Here is a 23,642-nt window from a genome sequence, read left to right on the forward strand (position 1 = left end):
GCTGTGGCAAGCGGGGGCTAGTCTCCCTTACGTGGGCTTCTCATTGCCGTGGCTTCTCTTGTTGCGGAACATAGGCTCTAGGCGTAAAGGCTTCAGTAGTTGTGGCACTCAGTTTCACTAGTTGTGGCACACGGGCTTAGTTGCTCCACAGCATGTGGGATCTTCCTGGACCAGGGCTTGAACCCGTGGCGGATGGGCAGGCGGATTCTTAACCACTGCACCACCAGGGAAACCTAACCCTAAGTATTTTTAAAGCAAAATAACATTTTAACATTTAATAAAATGAAATTAATACGTTAAAACACATTGGGAACTTTGAGGGAAAGATAGCAGATTGAACACACATCTTTTGCTTCCTTTCAAAACTCCTTTGAAATAAGTAAAGAGATTTTCAAAAAGGCATAAACCTTTTAGAAAGGGTGGGGAGAATGGGAGAGAAGGCAGAAACAAAATCTTGAAACTTGGAATACAAAAGGCAAGTGGTATACAGCAGTCCTAAGAGCTGAGTAGTCAGAGACAATAAGCTATTCAGTTCACACTGCAGAAACCCCCCGAATCTCAAGAATTTGTGGTTGTAGGGATCTCTGGAAATAAGGGAAGGGAGGAGGAGGAGAAGAGCTAGCAAAAAAAGACTGGTTGAGATTCTGTTTAAGAAATATTCAGGTCCTTACAGCCCAGCAATTACCCCTTGCTTATCCCCAAGGGATAGAACAATGGTAAAGCAGGGTCTCTGCATTGAGGATCACCAGACAGAATTGAGGGAGGAATACCCTACAGAAAATAGGTAGATTAGCCAAACACATGCCGGGTACTAAGACCTTCATCGCACTTAACTCTTAAAATACTGGCAGCCAGACTTTTTTTTTTTTTTCCTAGTAGAGAATAGGGATAGGCTTCTCTGAGGAATGTGACCAGTCTAAGAGGAGAGATCTAAGGAGCCCCAATGAAACTGATTCAACCAACTTGGTCATCCTTCAGTGAAGTACACATGGTCAAATCCACATAGGCCCTTGGAACTTCAAATTACTTTTTTAGTTCCCCAATCCTAAATATAAGTAGATAACCAAGAATTACCAAATAACAGAGAAATGCCTCTAGTATGAAAGATATAATCCAAAGTAAACAAGCAAAATGGCAGATTAGAGGAAACATGGAGAAGTCAACTAAAACCAAAACAAACCCGAAGTATTATTATTACGATATCCAGATAAAATAAGAAATAGCAAACGTGACACAAAACAAGGAAACAAAAGAATATATATTCAGAGAACGAAAAACAGCTGTTGGAAATTAAAACTGTGATAGCAGAAATGAAAAAACTTGGAGAAAGATGAGACTGATGAAATTCTAGCTGTGTCTGAAGACCTGAGAGGAGATTTAAATAGAAGACCTAGATAGCAGTGGGGATTTAGAGGTACAAACTACTATGTATAAAATAAATAAGCTGGGAATTCCCTGGCAGTCCAGTGGTTCCGACTCTGTGTTTCCACTGCAGGGGGCACAGGTTCCATCCCTGGCAGGGGAACTAAGGTCCTGCAAGCCGTGCAGTGTGGCCTAAATAAATAAGCTACAAGGATATATTGTACAATACAGGGAACATAGTTAATATTTTATAATAACTATAAATAAAATATAACCTTTAAAAATTGTGAATCACTATGGTGTACACCTGAAACATATAATATTGTACATCAACTATACCTCAATAAAGAAAAAAAAGACCTAGAGTTTGGGAATTGAACTAATGATAGAAACAAAGAAAGCTAAGCCAATTTAAAAATCATGCAGGTATTAGCTCTAGGGAAAATAAACTCTTGCATAAGAGAAGAAAGTAATTGTATTTATGGCTATGTAAATACTGAGTATTGATCTAAAAATATATATGTAATTACACTGGAAGGATGGGTTTTAGGGAAAGGTGCCATGTATGATAGAGATGGAGGAGAAAATAGAACTTAATCCTTAACTTGCATAGTGGGAATCAATATCTTAAAATGGAAAAATCCAGAAGGAGCAATACAAGCCTAATACTTAAAAGCATGGGAGTAAATATAAAATTCTTTTTTTTTTTGGTCATGCCACACAGCTTGTGGGATCTCAGTTCTCCAATCAGGGATTGAACCCGGGCCACAGCAGTGAAAGTGCCAAATCCTAACCATTTGGAACTCCCTAAAATTCTTAACATTAAGCTAAAAGAGTAGAAAATTGTGCATGTGAAGGGGGAGTTACATCTTTCAAAACAAACCTTGTAGAACTATCTGACTCTGTAAACATTGAGAATTTATAACCTTGTTAAAATTTAAAATGATTCAAAATATAATTTGCATAAAAGACGTGCATTTAATTGAAAAACACTATGTCTATGACATTAGTCACTCATGATTGTAACTTTTAGTAATTCCCTTTAGCAACTTCTAAGAAAATATTTTTTAAATAAGTCCGCTATATACAAGTGCAAGAAATGTGCTCAGGGCTTAGTTACAATTAGTGCTACATGAAGAGCCCCGTTATCATCTGGAGTATCACTCTGCATTTCAAATAATATCCTGAGGTGAAACTAAGCAACATAGGAATTGAATTTCTTTTAAAAATGGTCAAACTTTGATATTGATTTTTTACTTCATTCTCAGAATAAGGGTTGAAATTTGGTTTGGGAACTTGATTGTATTAATATAACAGGTATAAGTAAGACAGATTTATCAATAAGCAGAATCGCCAAAAACTATTGCTTTCCCTCTTAAGCCAACTTTTGCTAATCTCTGATTATTTCTTCAGTCAGCCATTGTTATGGGTCTGTCCTGGTGCTTCTTGGATATATCCTATCTCTGCATCTGAGCTGTCACTCTTCAAGCCTCTCTCCCCTACCTTGATTCATTCTTCATACACCTCTGGAAATCCTGATATGAATAAACCCATATTCTTTTTTGTTTATTCATATCAAAATGGCCCCAGAATCTTGAAGCCTGAGGCTGCACCTGTATTGGGGCCCTCTGCTGTCCTCTCATGGCTGGTCACATAGATTTGAGACCTGACCCTTGGAACCCCAGAAGCTGCTGTACTGGAATCATGTGGGATCAGAGAGTAAGAAAAATCTCAGAGGGACTTCCCTGGTGGCGCAGTGGTTAAGCATCCGCCTGCCAATGCAGGGGACACGGGTTCGAGCCCTGGTCTGGGAAGATCCCACAGGCCACGAAGCAACCAAGCCCGTGTGCCACAACTACTGAGCCTGCACTCTAGAGCCCACGAGCCACAACTACTGAGCCCACGCACCACAACTACTGAAGCCCACACGCCTAGAGCCTGTGCTCCGCAACAAGAGAAGCCACTGCAATGAGAAGCCCGTGCTCCTCAATGAAGAGTAGCCCCCGCTCGCCACAACTAGAGAAAGCCCACACGCAGCAACGAAGACCCAACATAGCCAAAAATAAATAAAATAAAATAAATTAATTTTTAAAAAAAGAAAAGAAAAATCTCAGAATGCCCAGCATGGGGGAATATACTAAATAATCGGAGAGATTCAATCAGTGGATATTTATTGAGCACGTATCATGTTATAGGCACTGTTCTAGGTGTTTGGAATATGGGTGTAAACAAGAGTAAAACATTTCTGCTCTTCCTCCTGTAAGGACAGTGGCCCAGCATGGTGTGTCAGAGTAACACATGTAACACAGTAAAGAAGGTGTCCAGATGTGGAAGTAGGGGTGGCCCAATGAGGGGTATCAAAGCCTGAGTGGAGAGCATGTATTCCATGGTGTGGCAGTGTTGGGAGATTGGTTACATACAGGCAAATTGATCAAATATATGCATGTGCTAAGGATACGTTTTCAGGATATGAAGGACAATGGGTGCCAGGTTTCTCACTGTCATAGAAGGGAGTTACCAACATGAAAAAGGAAAAAACTAGAATTAACCTTGTGGTGTGGGATTGGAATTGGAGGTATTATACAAATTCAATTTAAATAGATAAATATTATGTCAATACACATATCCTCTAGCCCTGGCCATTGATGGGGCCTGGGAACAATGACACTCTAGTGCCCAGAGCTTATTTTTTAAATACCGTTATCCACTATGAGGAAGAAGGGCTCTTTGGAGAAATGGCTGATTCCAGGCTGAAGCAGGAAAAGAACAAGGTGAGCCTTAGAATATCTTATGCCAGAAAACAAAAAAGTGCACAAAGAATGATGGGGACATGTCAAAATGACACAGAAACTAGCTTGCAGAGGCTCTAGTGGCCAAATCAGGGACAATGTGAACATCAAAATAAATGATAGTAATGGATTATGACTCATTATAATTTGAATAAAGTAGGAAGCCAGGGGTCCATACTGATATAATAAGTAAATGCGTACATTGACATTTTGATGAGGAACAAAATTTCTCAAAGTACCTTACCCTCTCCCAAATACTTCACAGTGGAGGTGACTTGCAGACATCACCTTATTCAAATGATGAATGTGAACACCATCAGTAACAGAATATTTAAAAACTGCATGTCACCTGAAAGGATCCAACGAGAAAAGCACAATCACTTCTGTGTTATCCCTGCCAAAGATGCATAACCTAATCTAATCAAGAGAATATCAGAAAAATCTTAGGTCATTTTACAACATAGCTGGTTTGTGGTCTTCAAAAGGGTTAAAGTCAGCAAAGTCAAGAAAAAAAGTGAAGAAGTGATCTAGATTGAAGGAAACTGAAACACATAACAACCAAACATAACACATGATTCTGAATTATACCTTTTAATTAAGAAGGACCTATGGGGACAGTTGATGAAATTGAATAGGATCTGATGATTAGGTGGTCCTAATTTGTCAGTGTTAACCTCCTGATTTGGATGATGTTTTGAGGTTATGTAGGAATTACACACAGAAGGATTCAGAGCCACTGGGCACCATGTTGACAGTGTATTCTCAAACTGTCAGAAAACATAAAAGGCTGTACTTGCAAATTTTGGGAAAGATTGAGATGATGTCAATGTCTTTAAAAAGTGGGAAAAACTCTTATTCTTTTGAAAGTTATAATTCAGCAAGAAGAGACAAATAAATGAGGAAGTAAAACATGTCTATCAAATGGTTATAGGCTTGAGCCCGGGGCACTCCCACAGTTAAAAATCAAACAGCAGAAAAACAGCCAGCCAAGAAGGACTGAGAAGGAGCCATCAATGAGGCAGGATGTAAATGAGAAGAAGCTGAGGAAGAAACTAGAAGTATGACAAATGCTGCTGAGAGATCAAGTAAGATGAACAGAAAACAAGTGATCACTAGAACTGGCCCCAAGGCATCATAAAAGGAGTCATGTTGGAGCAGTTTTCAGCTGAGTGAGGATAGCAGTCAGATGAAGACGAGTTGAAAAGAGAAAGGGAGGTGAGGACGTGGAGCTGGTAAATATAGATATATCTCATCCCACAAGTGCTGCTGTAAAAGGAAGCAGAGAATGATGCTGTAGTTGGAGGGTCATGTAGAGAATACAGAGAGTTCTTTGTAAGATGGAAGGTTACCAGGGCAGTTTGTACAGTGACGGGGGTGATCCAGCAAAGAGGGAGAAACTCAGGATGCAGGAAACCGCCTAAATTGGAGCAGTGAGAGGGCTTCGATGACGATTGCATGTGGAGACACTGCCATTGGCAGGAACAGAGGCCCTTCATCCTAGTAATAAAGGGGTTTGATGGGCCCAGGGAAAGATGTGACCTCTGTTAATGGTGGTGAGGAGGGGGAGAATTTTGTCTAAGGTTGTGTCTATTCTCTCAGTGTAATATGAGGCCAGGTCCTCTACTGACAGCAGAGAGTGTGGAAGGCCAGTGGCTGGGCGTGTGTGCTGGGACTTTGAAATGAGAGAAGTAAATAGTGATAGTCATTTTGGAGAGTGGGGACACCAACACAGAAGGATTGCAGAGAAGTGACTAAGATGACCAGGCAGACTTGAAGGCCCATTTGAGATTTGTGGTTATGAATTTAAAGCGAGGGGAGGGCTTCCCTAGTGGCGCAGTGGTTGAGGGTCTGCCTGCCGAGGCAGGGGACACGGGTTCGTGCCCCAGTCTGGGAAGATCCCACATGCCGCGGAGCGGCTGGGCCCGTGAGCCATGGCCGCTGAGCCTGCGCGTCCGGAGCCTGTGCTCCGCAACGGGAGAGGCCACAACAGTGAAAAAGTGAGGGGAATTCCCTGACAGTCCAGTGGTTAAGACTCCACACTTTCACTGCTGAGCGTGCGGGTTCAATCCCTGGTCAGGGAACTAAGATCCCACAAGCCGCGCAGCACGGCCAAAAAAAAAAAAAAAAAAAGTGACATCTGTCAGCATGTTTTTGGATTTTTCCAGCAATATCCAGCTGTTTCGGTACAGGTGAGGATGTAGGAAACACTAAGTGTCAGATCATTTTTTTCCAAATATATACATATGTATTTCTTCAGAGATACTAAAGGGCTCTAAACAAAGAGACAAGGTATGAATTGCAAATCTTTTAATGAAAATGTTTGTATGTTTTACAGCATGCAGAATTTCACACCTGTGGTTAATTAGCAATTATTTCAATACTTGAAAACTCACCTGCCTCTGAATTTGTCATAATGCATGAATCTAACTTAATAAAATTAAGGAAAAGCAACAGGTCATCTAATCCCTCTTTATATTCCTTCATGACCAGCAAGACGCATAAATGAGTTCTTTAAAAGGGATAAGATAGATTGATATATAAATTGTGAGTTTATATTTAAAGCTGTGTAAATGCAACATTTCTAAGAAAACATTCAAATCAAAGGTCACACTTTATGGAAACAAAATTCTTAATTCAGGCTGTTTTTATTTTTAGCCACTTGGCACTCTGCTCTTTTTAAAATTTTATATTGCCCAACAAAGAGTGGTTATCTTTTACTGTTTTGGGAGATGACAGAACAGATGAAGGTGTCACATGCCTACACAAGTGGGATTTTGCCTAAGATCAATTTGTTTAAACATATTCTTTGGTTATATTTTTATTGCATACTGGGGAGTACTTATATCATTCAAAATTAAGTCTGGGTTATTTCTTTGATTAAGAACTGAATGTACTGGACATATATTTGATAATTAAGATTTTAGACAAATATTCACCAGCATTAGTTCTATTAGCAAACCAAAAAATATTGTAGGCCTAATATAAAACAATAAACACATGAGGTAAACATTAAGCCTCTTAGAAGAAAGACCATATGCTCCTGCTTCTGTAAAAACATTATTTATTTGAAAGAATGGTAGTATGACCTTTCGCTCAACTATTACTTCCTTAATGTGAAAAAGAGACAATGAGCTGAAGAAAGAAAACTCCACAGTTACACTCCGCAACCCTGAACATATGTCCTGAGATCTTGGTTTTGACAGTGACTTTTCCATGCCACCCTGCAGAGAAAGATGAAACACATGGTAATAAGGTTAAAACATACCTTCATTGTAATACACATACTTCAAATCCTTTGGGAGAACAAAATAGTTTATCAATACTGAAATACAGGCTACAGATCAATCCAAGTATTAAATGGAGATATGTATACCAAGTACTTCCTGTCTCTCCCCAAGCCTTCACTAGAGCACAGAATGCTGAAGAAGAATGTTGAGTCCCGTGTAGTCCACAACTGCAAAGTACATTCCACATTTACTTAATTACAAAAATAATTTCAAGATATGACAAGGAGTTCAAAGGTGGGGAAAATCTTAAAAACTCTAGAAATTGGGACTTCCCTGGTGGTACAGTGGTTGAGAATCCGCCTTCTAATGCCGGGGATGCGGGTTCGAACTCTGGTCAGGGAAGTAAGATCCCGCATGCCGCGGGGCAACTAAGCCCGCATGGCACAACTACTGAGCCCGAGCACCACAGCTAGAGAGCCCATGTGCTCTGAAGCCCGTGCGCCAAAACTAGAGAGAAGTCCGCGCACGGCAACGAAGAGCCCGTGAGCTGCCACGAGGACCCGATGCAGCCAAAAATAATAAATAAATAAATATTTTTTAAAAAGAAAAAAACTCTAGAAATCCCCTAAAAAAAATTTGAGGAGTAAAAGTATAAGATTCTGAATCAGTTAACGTAGATGGTTTCTATGTGATACGTTGTTTAGCATATATACCTAAAGCTGCAATTTTCAGTTCTCAGTAGCATACGTTGGTCTTTGGAAATATTCCCTCACTTCTCTCATAACAGTAGGGTAAAACAGCTCTCCCCTTTAATGATTAACACATAGCATGCTCTGTAACAGGAACTAACATAGTGTTGTAGGTCCATTATACTGCAAACACAGAGAAACGAACATACAAACAAACTCATAGAAAAAGAGGTTGGATTTGTGGTTACCAGAGGTGGAGGTTGTGGGTGGTGTGAGGGGAGGGGATTGGATGAAGGCAGTCAAAGGTACTACAAACTTCCAGTGATAAGTACTAAAGATATAATGTACAACATGATATATATATTTAACACTGCTGTATGTTATATACGAAAGTTGTTGAGAGAATAAATCCTGAGACTTTGCATCACACACACAAATTTTTTCTTCTATTTCTTTAATTTTGTATCCATATGAGATAATGGATGTTCACTAAACTTATTATGATAATCATTTCATGATGTATGTAAGTCAAATCATTATGCTGTACACTTTAAACTTATACAGTGCTGTATGTCAATTACATCTCAATAAAACTGGAAGGGACAAAAAAAGCATACCATGCTCTAATGCCTTGTGGATCACTGACAACCCTCTTTGCACATCTTACAGCTTCAGTGATGTCATCTTTCAGCAACACTGAAAAAGAAGTGGTGAGAAATGGAAACAATGCTCATAGAAATTTCATTTTAAGTTTAGGTTCAGCCAGCTTCATTCTCTTAGGCTGAGAAAAGAACAACTAAAATTATTTTTTAAGAGTCCATGTATCTGTGAATGTGGGGGGAAAACTCTTTCTTCATTCCATCCCATTTGGCATGAAATAAACCATTCTGTTTCTCATTTACCAAAGTCATTGGAAGCTCTGGAATTATTCACTAATGTGATAGAAGGTTCTCTTTTTACTAGGCACTGTAAAAAACAAACCAAAACAGAAACAAACCAACAAGTAGAAACCGGTCTAGCACTTTTTTGCTCAGCAATTCTACTACTGGAAATTCACCCTAAAGAAATAATAAGAGATGTACCCAAAGATGTATGTACAAGGTGTTTCATAGCAATTAATAATAGGGGAAAATGGAAACAGCCTAAGTGCTTAACATTAAGAGTTGGATTGATAAATTACAGAATATTTATAAAGTGGAATTCTATTCATCTTTAAAAAATAATAAAGATTGGTATTTGTTGACAAAAATAATTTTGTGTAATAAAGAGCAAATTGTAAAGCAGTAAATATAGTACAATTTCATTTTTGTTGAAACACACATTGCTTACATGTTTGTATGTGTGTACATATGTGTATAACATAGCTTTACATTCATATATGTAAGTGATACATATCCTCAAAGAATATATGTATACCAAAAGTTTCCAGTGGTCATACATCTCTGGGTAGTAAGAATGTTTTTTCAATGACCACAGATTATTATATAATACAGAATATTTTTTTAAATAAATTAACTGGATACAAAAGAATATTCTAAGACGAATCTTCTCTTTTAATATTTAAAAATTAACAATATCAATTTTGTGATACTTCTCCAGTATTTTATGTACCAAAGATTCCACATGTTATCTCTCTTTTAAAAGGAACTGAAAAGGGCTTCCCTGGTGACGCAGTGGTTGAGAATCTGCCTGCCAATGCAGGGAACACGGGTTCGAGCCCTGGTCTGGGAAGATCCCGCATGCCGCGGAGCAACTGAGCCTGTGAGCCACAGCTACTGAGCCTGCGCGTCTGGAGCTTGTGCTCCACAACAAGAGAGGCTGCGACAGTGAGAGGCCCGCGTACCGCGACGAAGAGTGGCCCCCGCTCCCCGCAACTAGAGAAAGCCCACGCACAGACACGAAGACCCAACACAGCCAAAAATAATAAATAAATAAATAAAATCAAAAAAAAAAAAAAGGAACTGAATAGAATATTTGTTTCACCCCAATTAAACAAATCCGTAAATTAACTTGTTAGAATAACAATGTTTATATAGGAACTATATTTTTTGGAGATGCAAACTAAAGAATTTAGAAATGAAATGTCATAATGTTTCTAATTCACTTTAAAATCACTCAGCAAAAAAAAAATATATATATATATAAAAAATATATACATAAAAGAAGTAAATATGACAAAATGTTTTACTGTTAAAGTACATGATGAGCATATTGATGTTTATTATACTAATATACTAATGTTTCTAATTTTCCATATATTTAAAACATTTCATAATAAATAAAAAGTAAAAACAATTTTTTTAAAAGGACCACACATATTCCTCCCCTTTGGTTAACTACTAATCCTTTCATTTTCCAATAAAGGAGAGTAGATTAAAAAAAAAAATGACCACACACCAAATTATCCCTAAACCTCCCCAAACAAGGTAAGTAGGAGGAATGGCATTGTTCTTTTTTTTTCCTTTTTTTAAAATTTTATTTTATTTATTTATTTTTTTAACATCTTTACTGGAGTATAATTGCTTTACAATGGTGTGTTAGTTTCTGCTGTATAACAAGGTGAATCAGCTATACGTATACATATATCCCCATATCCCCTCTCTCTTGCGTCTCCCTGCCACCCTCCCTATCCCACCCCTCTAGGTGGTCACAAAGCACTAAGTTGATCTCCCTGTACTATGTGGCTGCTTCCCACTAGCTATCTATTTTACATTTGGTAGTGTACATATGTCCAATTGGCATTGTTCTTTACAAAGCATCAACAAGTCCAGTTATAATAAAGTGATGTCATTCCAGAAGCTTTTGTATGTTAGAAAACAGCAAACTTTTATGATACCAGCTCTTTAATTTCTTCCTTAAGGAATTATGAGAATAATAAAGAGTTTCTAGAAGTTAAGGTGGAGTTTTTCTAGGTCCCTGATGAACCCTTCAAGACCTTTTCATTTGTATTGAATCTCTATTCTTGTAAGTATAACCAGATGGATCCTGTGCCATCACTCAACATTATCTTGTCTTACCACTGCAGGGAATGCCACAGGCGTTATGTGCTCTTGGGGTTTTGCCATCATTACACCAGTAGCGGCTATTGATTTGAAATATCCCATAGTCAGTGCTTCGGCTTCCAGGATTGTAGTTTGTAGCTTGTGTGTTATAATTGCTTTCCCATTTGGCCAAACACATCCCTGAAAAAAACGTATTTTAAGTAATAAACAGCAACACCATATGATTTATAGTTCATAGCATAATTATATAGTTCTATTTAACTAATTCTATTTTACTAACGACTTTATAAAGATGTAGTTTACTTGTAAAATATTTTAACACTTTGGTGTTAAAGGGCCCTTAGAATTCTTTTGTTAGCAAATCATTTGGTAATACTAATGAAACAAGGTAACATATTTTTTAAAATATTAAAATAGCTGTTTCTTCCATTGCTATTACCCTTCCCCTGCTCCCATCCCTCGGGTAAGATTCAGCCTAGAATAGGAAAATCAACAGAGATGTTTGAGTGGGTTTGGTAATTAGCAGCAGATGCATATGCTAATGCTTTTTATTAGGAAAAATAAGGATTTTCTGGGAGAAAGAAAATTTCTTATGATACCTAAAGATGAATTTGGATATCAAATTAGAATCCAGACAACAGGAGTCATAGAATAGGAAAGACTGTGTCATCCATCCACCCATCTAGCCATTTGCTCATTCATTCAAAAATAGTTATGGAGGGGAAATGTCTGAATTCAATCTGAAAAATTCAGTGATTACATTGGCAGATATGGACTAAAATATAAAGTAACTTTTACTTAGGGCACATCTTGAATTCTGTGGAAGAAAATGAAAAATAATCAACTAGAGTAAGAATAAAATGTCATTTCATGCTGCATTTCAGGAATCCTTATATAGATATTGACTGAGGGGAAATAGGTTCCTACTGTCCCTGTTTTAAGAATTCAATGTAATTTTTTAAAAACTTTGCTGTTAAAAACCCAACATCATGGTAGGGGGATTAAAAATGAAAAAAATACTACATTACTCAGGCTTGCAGAACCCAAGTTCCAAATTGGAAATGGCTGGAGTCCAACACCAAGGGCTTGATAGACATATCCTCGGTGCACAAATGAATCTTTGAGTCAGCTTACATGTGCCAGCGGGCAAATTTAGTGGCACTAGAAGCGTACAACGGGTCCTGGCATGCTTAAAATGGTACAGAATTTGGTCCTCCCATGCCTCAATCCTTCACCTGGTACATCTGATTCTAAAGGAACAAGTTGATGTTCTTAACCATTTTAAGTGTACAAACCATCAAAGGAATAAAAAAGTCCATTCACTCAAAGTCCCTTTCTTATTCTTCATCCTCTATGAGTATCTGTTCCACACCTGGCTAACTATTTGGACGGATGAAGAAGAGTTAACTTACAGTTTGCCAGGCTGACTCCCCTATAGCCATCCAATCCAAGTCTTTTCATAGTTCTGGCAAGCTCACACCTCTCAAAGGTCTTGCCCTGGACAGCGACAGAAAGGAGGAGAAGCCCCAGAATAAGGACAGCCTTCATGCTGACTGAGAAGCCAGACCTCCAGGCTGGCCAGGGTGAGCTGGCCCTGGTATTTAGCGTCTTTTCACTTCCTTCTTCTCCGAGTGGTCTGGCAGCTCCACCCTTTGAGACAGGTGGAAAACAGGAACCGTTTATTGGTCCACTGTCTTTAAAAGTTTTCTTCCTTAGGTTTGAAGAGGGATATTCTGAGGTCCTAAGGATGACCTGCAAGAAAATAATGAAATGACATTGCTCAAGAAGAATTGGGATTAGCACTATTGCCAAAAGAGGAACTTCCTCCTATTTTATCATGAATTTCAGCAACTATAAAGGAAAAAAACTGAACATTTTACGTAACTGCAAATGAGCTCCAATCTTTGATTAATATTCATTTTCATTAAATTGTTTTATGTGCCTTCACTATGTTGTCTTCATCTTTTTCACTTAAAATTACTTTATATAATTTCCACAAAAGAACACGACACTCTGTTGTTTTGATAGTTACATAGCACAACACCATGCTGCTCAGCCAGATTCCTATACTAACTTCTTTGGTTACTATTGTAAACTCTTAATTTTTTTTTTTTTTTTTGTAAACTCTTAATTTATAAACCAATGTTTACTATTATAAATAAGTCTCATGTCAACAACATTCCTAACTCCTTTCTGACAATGCCTTACTTCACATTTCCATGTTAGAACATAAAGGGTCATTACAAAGCAAGGGAACTTTATAGCAAAACCTACAGAAGAATACCAGAATATGTCACCAAAAAATCTTGCCCTTTGGCATGAGAATGATTTTGAGCTGAAGGCAATTGAAAAGAAGCAGATCCAAGAAAAGTTCTCTGTCCTCCCCCTATTTTCTTGAAAGCAGAACATAAATTTGTGCAGAAATTAATCACCTACAACCCTAGACACTTAGCCCCAAGACAGCACCAGAGGACTCTACAAAACAACATCTACTGACTAGCTATTATCTTCCATTGGTTTCTTATATATTGATCGTCCCACAATTTGCCACCCTTGGAAGCCTAGTGCTTGTTGCTCCTCTAAAAATATATTGTTCTTTGGTTAAGAGGATATGTAAGTCCAAGTTCTAGCCACCTCTTTGAGTTACTCATCCCTGCATTTCTTATAAGTATATATGAGATATATATATTAATAAACTTGTTCTCTTGTTAATCTGTCTTTTGTTCCACAGCCCCAGCCAAAAACCTCAAAGGGTAAAAGGAAACAAATTTTTCCTCCTGTACAGTTTCTGGTGATGGGACAGTAAAAGGCTGGAACACTCTACTCTCCCTAGAGACTGTAGTTTAGATATGGGATAACTGACAACAGACCAGCAGAAGGTAAGAATTCTTACCATGTCAGTCTCCCAAATCTCTGTCTGTAGTGGACAGTCAAGAGAGGAGGATAAACATTTCTCCTTGTCCCTTCCTTTCCAAATGCACAGTGGCATGAGAAAAACATTTGTGAAGATAGATCTTGAACCATGACTTTTGTGATTTTGTTGTTGGTAATCAACACATATGGGTGTTGATTCTTAGCCCCCCAGAAAGAGTCATGTTTTCCTGTGTCTCTGTCTTTTGTGTCATTTGTCATAAGGATGAAAAACCGTAAGATGAGAATCTCCTTTTGTCTCATTTTATGTACTGAGAACTTGGCTTTGTAACCGGTGAGAATATTCCCTCTGGTTTCTGCCACTTTGGGGGTGCAGACTGTCTGTCAGGCTTGCATCAGCAGCTAGTCAGCCAGCTAAGAGCCTAAGACATGAAGTGACAGGCAACATTCTCTTTGTCGAACCATGCTGGCTCTCAGGGGAGTCTGTCTTAGTAAAGGGTCTCAGTCCATAAGGGGCCTTTATCGCCTCTACCTTCATTGCCTTGTTTGTGAGGGAAAAATTCTCATCCCAGTATCCCCTTTCTGGTAACACAGATAAGTAGGTCAGTGATTTCAGGTGTCTCACTTTGTGGGAGATAGATGTTTCTCTGACACCTGTGACAATGAAGGTCTTTGCTTTCTTAGGCTACCTCTGGAGTGGCTCTGCATCTTGAGAGGGTTACATTTCTTAGGGGACACATTTTGTGTCCATGGTTAAGCCTTGAAATTGGTTTTAAGACATAAAAGAGGGCTTCCCTGGTGGCGCAGTGGTTGAGAGTCCGCCTGCCGATGCAGGGGACACGGGTTCGTGCCCTGGTCCGGGAGAATCCCACATGCCACGGAGCGGCTGGGCCCGTGAGCCATGGCCGCTGAGCCTACACGTCCGGAGCCTGTGCTCCACAACGGGAGAGGCCACAACAGTGAGAGGCCCGCGTACCGCAAAAAAAAAAAAAGATTTACCGGTTTGGAGTCACAGTTGAAATAGGTATATTAAAGATTTGGACTTTTACATCTGAAAGGATTTTTAAGAGAGCTCTCATCTTAAACAGATGTCCTACTGGTACCTATGGGAAGATAAGATTGAAGAAAGGAAGGAAGGAGGGAAGGAAGGAAGGAAGGAAGGAAGAAAGAAAGGAAGGAAGGAAGGAAGGAAGGAAGGAAGGAAGGAAGGAAGGAAGGAAGGAAGGAAGAAGAGAGATACAGAGGAATACGTTGGCTAGTGTGAGAAAAAACAAAACACTTCCTTAACAAGATTAGGAGGGGAAGATCAGAGAACAAATGTCAAGAAGTGCAGGTGGTACTCAAGCAGGTGTACAACTTACGTAAATATTGATAGCCAGGAAATAGCTTTGAAGGTTCAGAAAATACACAGGAAGAGTTGATTTATTGTCCCTTACTCTGTAAGCAGACCCCACCAGGTCCAGACCTTCCCCGTATCTTGGGCCGGCACTACAAAAAAAAAAAAAAAAAAAAATCACTGAACTATCCTATCTTATTGTTAAACAAAAGAGAAACATTACAGTAATTATCCTAGATTTCTGATAGTAGGCAAATATGCCCGAGTTCCTTCTTAGATGAAACCTACAATCCTTTCTCAGTCCGTTGGAAATATTGATCTTACTATATCTTTGAAATGTAAGCATCCAAAGAGATAATTGTTGGAACTTCCCTGGTGGGACAATGGTTAAGAATCCACCTGCCAATGCAAGGGACAAAGGTTTGAGCCCTGGTCTGGGAAGATCCCACATGCCACGAGCAACTAAGGCTGTGCGTCACAACTACTGAGCCTGCGGTCTAGAGCCCGTGAGCCACAACTACTGAGCCCACGTGCCACAACTACAAAAGCCTAGAGGCCATGCTCCGCAACAAGAGAAGCCACCACAATGAGAAGCCCGCGCACCTCAACGAAGAGTAGCCCCTGCTAGCTGCAACTAGAGAAAGCCCGTGCACAGCAACAAAGACCCAATGCAGCCAAAAATAAATAAATAAATGCATTTATTAAAAATTAAAAAATAAAGATAATTGTTGGCTAAAGCAACCATGGGACTGGAAAAAAAAAGAGAGAGAGAGTTTTAAAAAGAAACTGCTATTTTATATTTCCATAAGCTCCCTTGCCCCAAATTTTGTCCACAGCCTCCATAAGATCATGTATTAAAGAAAAGTAAAATTCTTAAAAGTCTTTTCCACAAATATTGGTAAAAGCTTCAGCCATCTGAGCAGGTAAACTTAACTTGTTCAATCTGCCAGAAACACCATTTAGATCCAACTATTCTTTTCTTTTGCGGTATGCGGGCCTCTCACTGTTGCGGAGCACAGGCTCCGGACGCGCAGGCTCAGCGGCCGTGGCTCATGGGCCCAGCTGCTCCGTGGCATGTGGGATCTTCCCGGACCGGGGCACGAGCCCGTGTCCCCTGCATCGGCAGGCGGACTCTCAACCACTGTGCCACCAGGGAAGCCCCCAACTATTCTTTTATAAGCTAGTGAGTTTTGTACTACTGTACCTGATATGTGGCTAAAATTTTTAAATGAAATCTATAAGATCTCTGTTTGCATCTGTCTATGTGTCTATGTATATCTATATATGTATGTTATGTATATGTGAGATTTTTTTTCCCTCTGGATAGTATTCCTAAAAACTTGTGAAAGAGCTCTATTTAATTGGCTTAAAGAAAATACAGGCACTTATATAAATTAAGACTAGTCAAGTAAGTTTATGTTATCTCTACTAGATGCCTGAGATTATAAAATCATAAATTTAGCCTAAGGAAATAAAGTTACAACAGAAACGATTTTCTTCATGTATGTCAACGTGGTAGGGGAAAAAAAGCCATGTTTAAATGTTTGGGGTCTTTGCTTCTGTGATTTTTGCTACTTGCCTAGTTTGTCAACAACAAAAATAACTTAAAATGATGGTTAACTTTTCATATCTCATGAAATTTTCACGGCAACTCAAGAATAATTGTTAAGAACACATGAATTAAATGGATGTAAGTGGGAGAAAAGTTTGTAAATGAATTTTGCAACAATCATTATGTTCTATAAAATATGTCTGCTTAAAAATAGTTTCCAAAATCTATTCGTAACCCTAACTGTATATGATGGATATTCATTGAATATCTAGATAATTTCCAAATAAGAGAAAATACTGAAACATTAATTGCCAAACATAGGTTAAGGTTATCTGCTTTTGACTTCTTATTACAGAGAAACTAAAGGTATTTGGGTCTGTCAATAACATGTTCTTTTTGCCACTTTAAAAAAATTGTACTATAAAAAGGCATATGTCTCTAGAAATTGCAAAATGATGTATTCTTGGGAATTCCCTGGCAATCCAGTGCTTAGGACTTGGTGCATTCATTGTCGGGGCCCGGGTTCAATCCCTGGTTGGGGAACTAAGATCCCACAAGCTGTGCAGTGCTGCCAAAAAATAAATAAATAAATAAAAAGTAAAAGGAGCAAATAAGATAGAAGATGTGGGTTCTAGGAAACAGGGTTCTAATACAGGAAAGAGGAGAAGGGAAATTATAGAGATGAAGGGAGAAGTGTCCCTGTGGACTCCCTAGGGAAAACCAGAAGAGATGGCCTGGAATGTCTGAACCTATTGAAGGGAGTTTGACAACTCTGGCTGAGACTTTGGGTAATGAATTAATACATGAATAAATACATGGAAAACTAAGCAAACAGAAAAGTAAGGCAATTATCAACTCCAAGGAAACCAAAAAACTTAAGAATAGAAATACAACCAAATTATACCATCAAATTATACTCATCTGTGAGTGTGTGTGCAGTGTTTGTACTGACACTGATAAATCAAAATTGTCTGTATTAATGAAAAGAGGCATTGGCATGAGTTTTGTCAAAAGGTATAAATAATCACTTGTTAGTGAAGCAGTGTCATTTTCTTGAAGCCATTATGGACCCTGGAAGACCACGGTCAGGGCAGCTGCACTCACTGCATTCTCCAGCTGATGCCGTCCTTGTGTAGTTTGGCTCAGGGGTGCAGAGGACCTAGTCTCATCTCTGCTGTGGCAGCATGGCTGCTAGGAGAATTTGGAGGGGTGGGGCAGTTGGGAGGGCTGTGGCGGGGAACACCGCAGGGCTCTCTGGGGGAGCCCACATGTTGAAAGGTTAAGGTGGAGTAAATTCTTCTTCAACTAATGTGGCGTGTAACAGCCTTGTGAAACAGGACCAGCACACAGCTGCTCCCAGCAAGTCCAGCAGCCTGGCCACAGGTCAGAGTGGCTCCCTGTGGGGACACTCCCTGACTTAGGAGCAGTGCTTGACCCCAATCCAAAGGTGGCATTTTGTTGGCCCCTCAGGTATATGGGTCATTGAAAAATGGTAAATGGTTTGGGTTTGCCTAATCCAGACCACTGTATTTTTTTCCTCAAGGATTAGTGACCATTTTCTCTTCTTTTAGCTCTCGATATCCCTGTAATTTCAGTTCCCACTCTTTGCAAAATAGATCAAACAAGATAATTTCCTGTGTTCCCTGACACCATCCAAACTCCAGAAATCATCTAACTTTTGTACTTGATTTTCTCTATGGTCTTGCTGTTTTTGTGTTTTGAGTCAGGTAATTGGTTCATAACAAGAAAAAATAATACTATTTAACATACACAAGAGAAATTATTTCTACTATGGTAGCAATACTGTGCTGTAAGAGTCTCTAGTTACTGTGCTCTAGCACAGAGCCACAAGTTACTGACCCATCAATTGATCATTAAGCCTAAAAAATACTACTAGCCTAGTAATCTGCCATGTACTTTACTGCTAGTCATAGAGGAGACTTTACCATTCCTGATACTTGCCACGTACTCACTCTCTTCTCTGTCTTCATTCCTGCTGTTTCCTCAGTGTACTATGTAGACAACGAAAGAAATGTTAGGATATCTGGTGGCAAAGAGAAAGTTGGAGGGGTGAGCAGGACCAGACCTGGAAGCTTAATCCCCAAAACTGTGAGATTTAGCGCTTAATCCCAAAGACAATGGGAAACTATTCATGAGTATTAAACTGGAGAGTAACTGGATCAAAATCTTAACGAAACAAAACACTCTAGATTGGATTCAGGGATTGCTGCTAGAAAACTGGCAAGGAGTCCAGATGGCAGACAAAGGTGGGGGTGGGTAGAGAACTGGGAGTGTTTCAGAGATATTTAGGAGGTTTGAATAATCAGGATTAGAGATTATCCAGACGAGTTCGAGATACAGGGGAAAAGGAAAGGTAAATAATACTAGCTTTTGTTTATCAAATGCTTATGAAGTGTTAACCACTTAATAAACATTACTTATAATTCTTACAGGGGTCTTAAAGATAGGTATTATATCTATTTTACAGATGAAAAAATATATGTCCCAGAGAAGAAAAGTCTCTTGCCCAAAGACATATAGCTAGTGAGTGGAAGAGCTGGGATTTGGATTCAGGTCAGTTCCATGACCTTTTCAGTTTACCACATTACTTGTAAAAGTTGAAGTGAATGGGAAGAAATTCTACCGCGACCCAATTCTCACCCTTTGATACACTATAACTCCTTTGTCTACTTCTTGTCTGATTTTAGCTCCCGATATAGTTGTGCAAACCCATTTTATGTATTTATTTTAAAAGTGTGATTTTTCTCTAAGAGGTTGATCTAACACCAGGCAATGCCATGGAACAGTTAAGAGACTATTTAAAAATCAATATTCTTGATATGTGAACAACTGATAATTGTGGCAAGCTTTTGATTTCTTTGTGAATACTTCCTTTGTACTATTACTTCTGTTATCATTATGCAATCAGAATTTAGGCTGGATCTCACTTCACTTCCTCCTTTTTTTTTTCCCTGCCCCTTTTCACATTATGAACAAATACTTGCCTTCCCACAATCGGTCAGGTTACAAAATCCTTTCTCAGTTTACACAATTGGGCATTCATCATTGAGAAATTATAATGAAATAGGTAACTGACTTTTCAAACATGTGTTAAAACAGTCTTGTTTACAAAGAGATGAAAATGCTCCCACTTTAGTTTCCTCTTTCCAGAAGAGTATTCTGATTTCATTTCTCTATTAAGTATGACTTTTGGGTTTCAGGTTTGTTTGATCTTTTTATTTGTGCCAGTGCAACTGCATAATCATTAAACTTCTTTCATTGAACTAGAAAACAATGATTTCAATCCGTACATTAGCTCTGGTAACATCACAAAATGTTGGGGGAGGAGAGAAGAAATTGTTGTAAATAGGGGAATAAGGTCATGTATTTGGGTTGTATTTTCCCCCCTCTCGACAAACAAACATTTTATTGCTACCCTTAGCAAGTAAATAAGATAATATGCTTAACTTCTTATTAACAACAATTTATATGTACACATTTAATTGAAGATGGTGCTGTTCTTCCTTTGACATCACTCTAAGTTGTTTAAGATGCAGCCACACATTTTCTCACCCCAATCCCCCATCTCAATCCCCCATCTCTCAGGTCAATATCATACCTCTGTGAAGTGGCTGGTTTGCTGGCATAGGAGTGGTCTATTTCCAACTCAGTCAGAAAGGAACTGAACTCACAAACATAGCACCATTTACACACAGGTCTCACAATGACCTGACCCAAAGATGATGAGGGCTAGTTATCAGTGCCTTACACATTTATTTTGGAAAATAGTTTCTTTGACTGCCGATTCATAATGATTTTCAATTAAAGAGTAACTTAGTAAATTAGAAATACTATACAAATATAGAATGGTAAACTCTAACCTGCTAAAAAAAAAAATGAATGGATGTTTTAACATCTAGGAACTTAAGATAATTTTCAGTTTCCTCATAAGAATACTATCTTCTAAAATGGAAAAGTTTATAGATATACATACACACATGACTACTAATTTTTGTGAAAAATAATGGGAATAAAATAAACCTAAATACAGAAAAACTATACTTAAAATATCTTCCTCATGTAAGAAATTCAATTCACTGCAAGTCAAATATGCTCAATGTACTCTGGTATGTGAAATCTAGTTTAGATCTGAATTTTGTGACAGGACTACTGACATGGCTTTCTAAGTAGTCCCCTTATGTCCAGTTTTTCTCCCCTCCAACCTACTTTGCATCCAGAGCATGCCAACCCTGAACTCAGAGGACTCAGAGTTTATAACACACATATGTCAATCACATGTAATCTATGGCTTTATTGTCTATTCTGTGGTTTGCTGTCATATTGTCCTCATATTCATCATGATGAGCTCTTTGAGGACTTATGCTCCTTTAAGATTTCTCCTCTGCCATCTCAGAAAGAAGCACACTCATGTGTAGACATTCAACAAAACTGGTAAATTCCCTGTATAAAAAATGCATTCCACCTTCAATTAAGGTGTTATTCTTCTCTCTTGACTACCTGTGTTAAAACAGTGTTTAAAAAAAAAAAACCACACACAAAAAAAAAACCCCCACAGTGTTTTGACATTACAAATGATGCAAGGAAATAATACAAACTTACAAATAAAAAACAACTACAAACTACATAAGGATGTGCTTCTCCAACATGAGAAAACAATTACAAAAAGGTAACCTAGAATTTTAAAGAAAGAATCATTTTTTTATAAAGAGTTAACTCAGGCCTCTGGAATAAATTAGAAATAAGACAATATGTTTGAGACACAGGATTCCTCATGCCAATATATGTAAAAATTTTTGAAGGTATTATTCAACGCTTCACTATAGTAAGGGAAAAAAATTTCTACTTCAATTGTCAAGAAATTATACATGAATAATTGTATTATGGAAGAAGGTTCTGTGTACATTTGGTTGTAAGTTTAGGAATTTGTCCATTAACTAATTCAATAAATAATAAAAGTTGATTGATTGAATACTTTCTATGTTAGAGGCACCATGTTAATGCTGAGGATACCAAGGTGAAAAGGCATGACTGTTTTCCTCTACAGGACATGCAAACCAACAATTACAATCCAATATATAGTTGCTTTATTGTTGGTCTGCACAGAGGGCTGATGGAGCACAGAGGGGACCTGAAGTCAGTGGGGAAGAGACAGTGAAGGCTTCACAGCATTTCAGCTGGATGAGAGTTGGAGGGAGAATAGGATTTTGTTTGGTGGGCAATTGGGGTAGGAGACTTGTGATAGGAACTTCCCATGTCTGGTTCTCTTCCTTCCAGGCAGAGGGGAGGATTATACTCCCCTAATCCCTTGAATTTAGGAAGAGCTATGTAACTAATTCTGGCCAATGAGCTATGGGTAGAAATAATGAGTCACTTCTAAACTGTAACATTTAAGTGCTAGTGCAAAACACTCCAGTACTTTTCTATCTGCCTTGGCAGCTGGTGAAGTTGTATGTGCCAGAAGGTTTAGCTACCTGTTGGTAAAACCTCTGTCAGCCCAGGTGCCTGAGTGACTGTGTGGAACAGAACCACTTGCTGAACTATGATAGATGATTGTGGCATGAACAAGAAGTAAATCGTGTGTTTAGCCATGGAAATTCTGGGAGTGTTTTGTTATTTCATCATTTCAGATGGAGGTAAAACAATTTTAAAAACAAAGGAAAGGGAGGGAGCTGCTGTCACCATGTTGTTGGTCGCCACCCGCTCAGGGCCCTTTTGCGCCCGTCCTGTCGGCCACTAGTGCAGGCCACGGTGCCCGCCACCTCGGAGTCGCCAGTGCTGGACGTGAAGCAGTCCTTCCTGTGCTGGGAGTCGCCGAGTGGTCAGGCCACGCAGGCCAGCTTTTTGTCGCCTCCGTGGGCCTCAATGTCCCTGCTTCTGTTCGATATTCCCATACGAACGTCCAAGTGCCTGACTTCTCTGACTATCGTCGTGCTCAAGTGTTAGATAGTACAAAGTCTTCAAAAGAGAGCAGTGAGGCTACAAAAGGTTTCTCCTATTTGGTAACTGCAACAACTACCGTGGGTGTCGCGTATGCTGCCAAGAATGTCGTTTCTCAGTTCGTTTCCAGCATGAGTGCTTCTGCTGATGTGTTGGCCATGTCCAAAACCGGAATCAAGTTACCCGATATTCCAGAGGGCAAGAACATGGCTTTCAAATGGAGAGGCCAACGCCTGTTTGTGCGCCACAGAACCAAGAAGGAAACTGACCAGAAAGCTGCAGTTGAAGGACTTCAGTTGAGGGACTCACAGCATGATTTAGAACGAGTAAAGAAACCTGAATGGTTTGTCTTGATAGGTGTTTGCACTCATCTTGGTTGTGTACCCATTGCAAATGCAGGAGATTTTGGTGGTTATTATTGCCCTTGCCGTGGGTCACACTATGATGCATCTGGCAGGATCAGGAAGGGGTCTGCACCTCTCAACCTTGAAGTTCCCTCATATGAGTTCACCAGTGATGATATAGTGATTGTTGATTAGAGACCTGGACTCAAGTCATAGGCTTCTTTCAGTCTTTGTGTCACCTCAGAAGAGTTATTTGAGAACAAGCCTTCTGCACTTCAAATTAGTTGATTTGAAATATTTAAGAATTGCTAATAATGTGTTTGCAAACATGTGAAGTAAATTGAATTTCATGTTGAATACTTTCAAGCATTCACCTAATAAAGCCACTGTTAAACACTGTTATGCTCAAAGACTTCAAAGGTGCAGTGTCTTTGATAGTTAATTCTAATCAAAAATTACAGACTGGTGTATGGAGAGAAAAAAAGAAAAAAACAAAGGAAAGGGAGAATAGA

At 38.9% G+C, this 23,642-nt stretch overlaps 1 protein-coding gene and 1 pseudogene across 2 annotated transcripts in view; one reads left to right on the forward strand and one right to left on the reverse strand.

Moving 5' to 3' along the window:
* Positions 1-7,016: 7,016 nt before the first annotated feature.
* LYZ (lysozyme) overlaps positions 7,017-23,642 on the reverse strand; it is a 60,335-nt gene continuing 43,709 nt past the window's right edge. For both annotated transcript variants that reach the window (XM_030866318.3, XM_060306871.2), the window contains exons 2-7: positions 18,791-18,840; positions 15,302-15,428; positions 12,482-12,821; positions 11,085-11,249; positions 8,685-8,763; positions 7,017-7,372 (exon numbers count right to left, since the gene is read on the reverse strand). In XM_030866318.3, coding sequence (XP_030722178.2) covers positions 7,306-7,372; positions 8,685-8,763; positions 11,085-11,249; positions 12,482-12,821; positions 15,302-15,428; positions 18,791-18,819 — 807 coding nt within the window. In that variant the 5' untranslated portion in view covers positions 18,820-18,840 and the 3' untranslated portion in view covers positions 7,017-7,305. The remainder of the gene's footprint in view (positions 7,373-8,684; positions 8,764-11,084; positions 11,250-12,481; positions 12,822-15,301; positions 15,429-18,790; positions 18,841-23,642) is intronic.
* Positions 20,946-23,325, forward strand: LOC115858761 (cytochrome b-c1 complex subunit Rieske, mitochondrial pseudogene; annotated as a pseudogene).

The sequence above is a fragment of the Globicephala melas genome, chromosome 10, assembly GCF_963455315.2.
Source record: "Globicephala melas chromosome 10, mGloMel1.2, whole genome shotgun sequence".
NCBI classification, from domain to species: Eukaryota; Metazoa; Chordata; class Mammalia; order Artiodactyla; family Delphinidae; genus Globicephala; species Globicephala melas.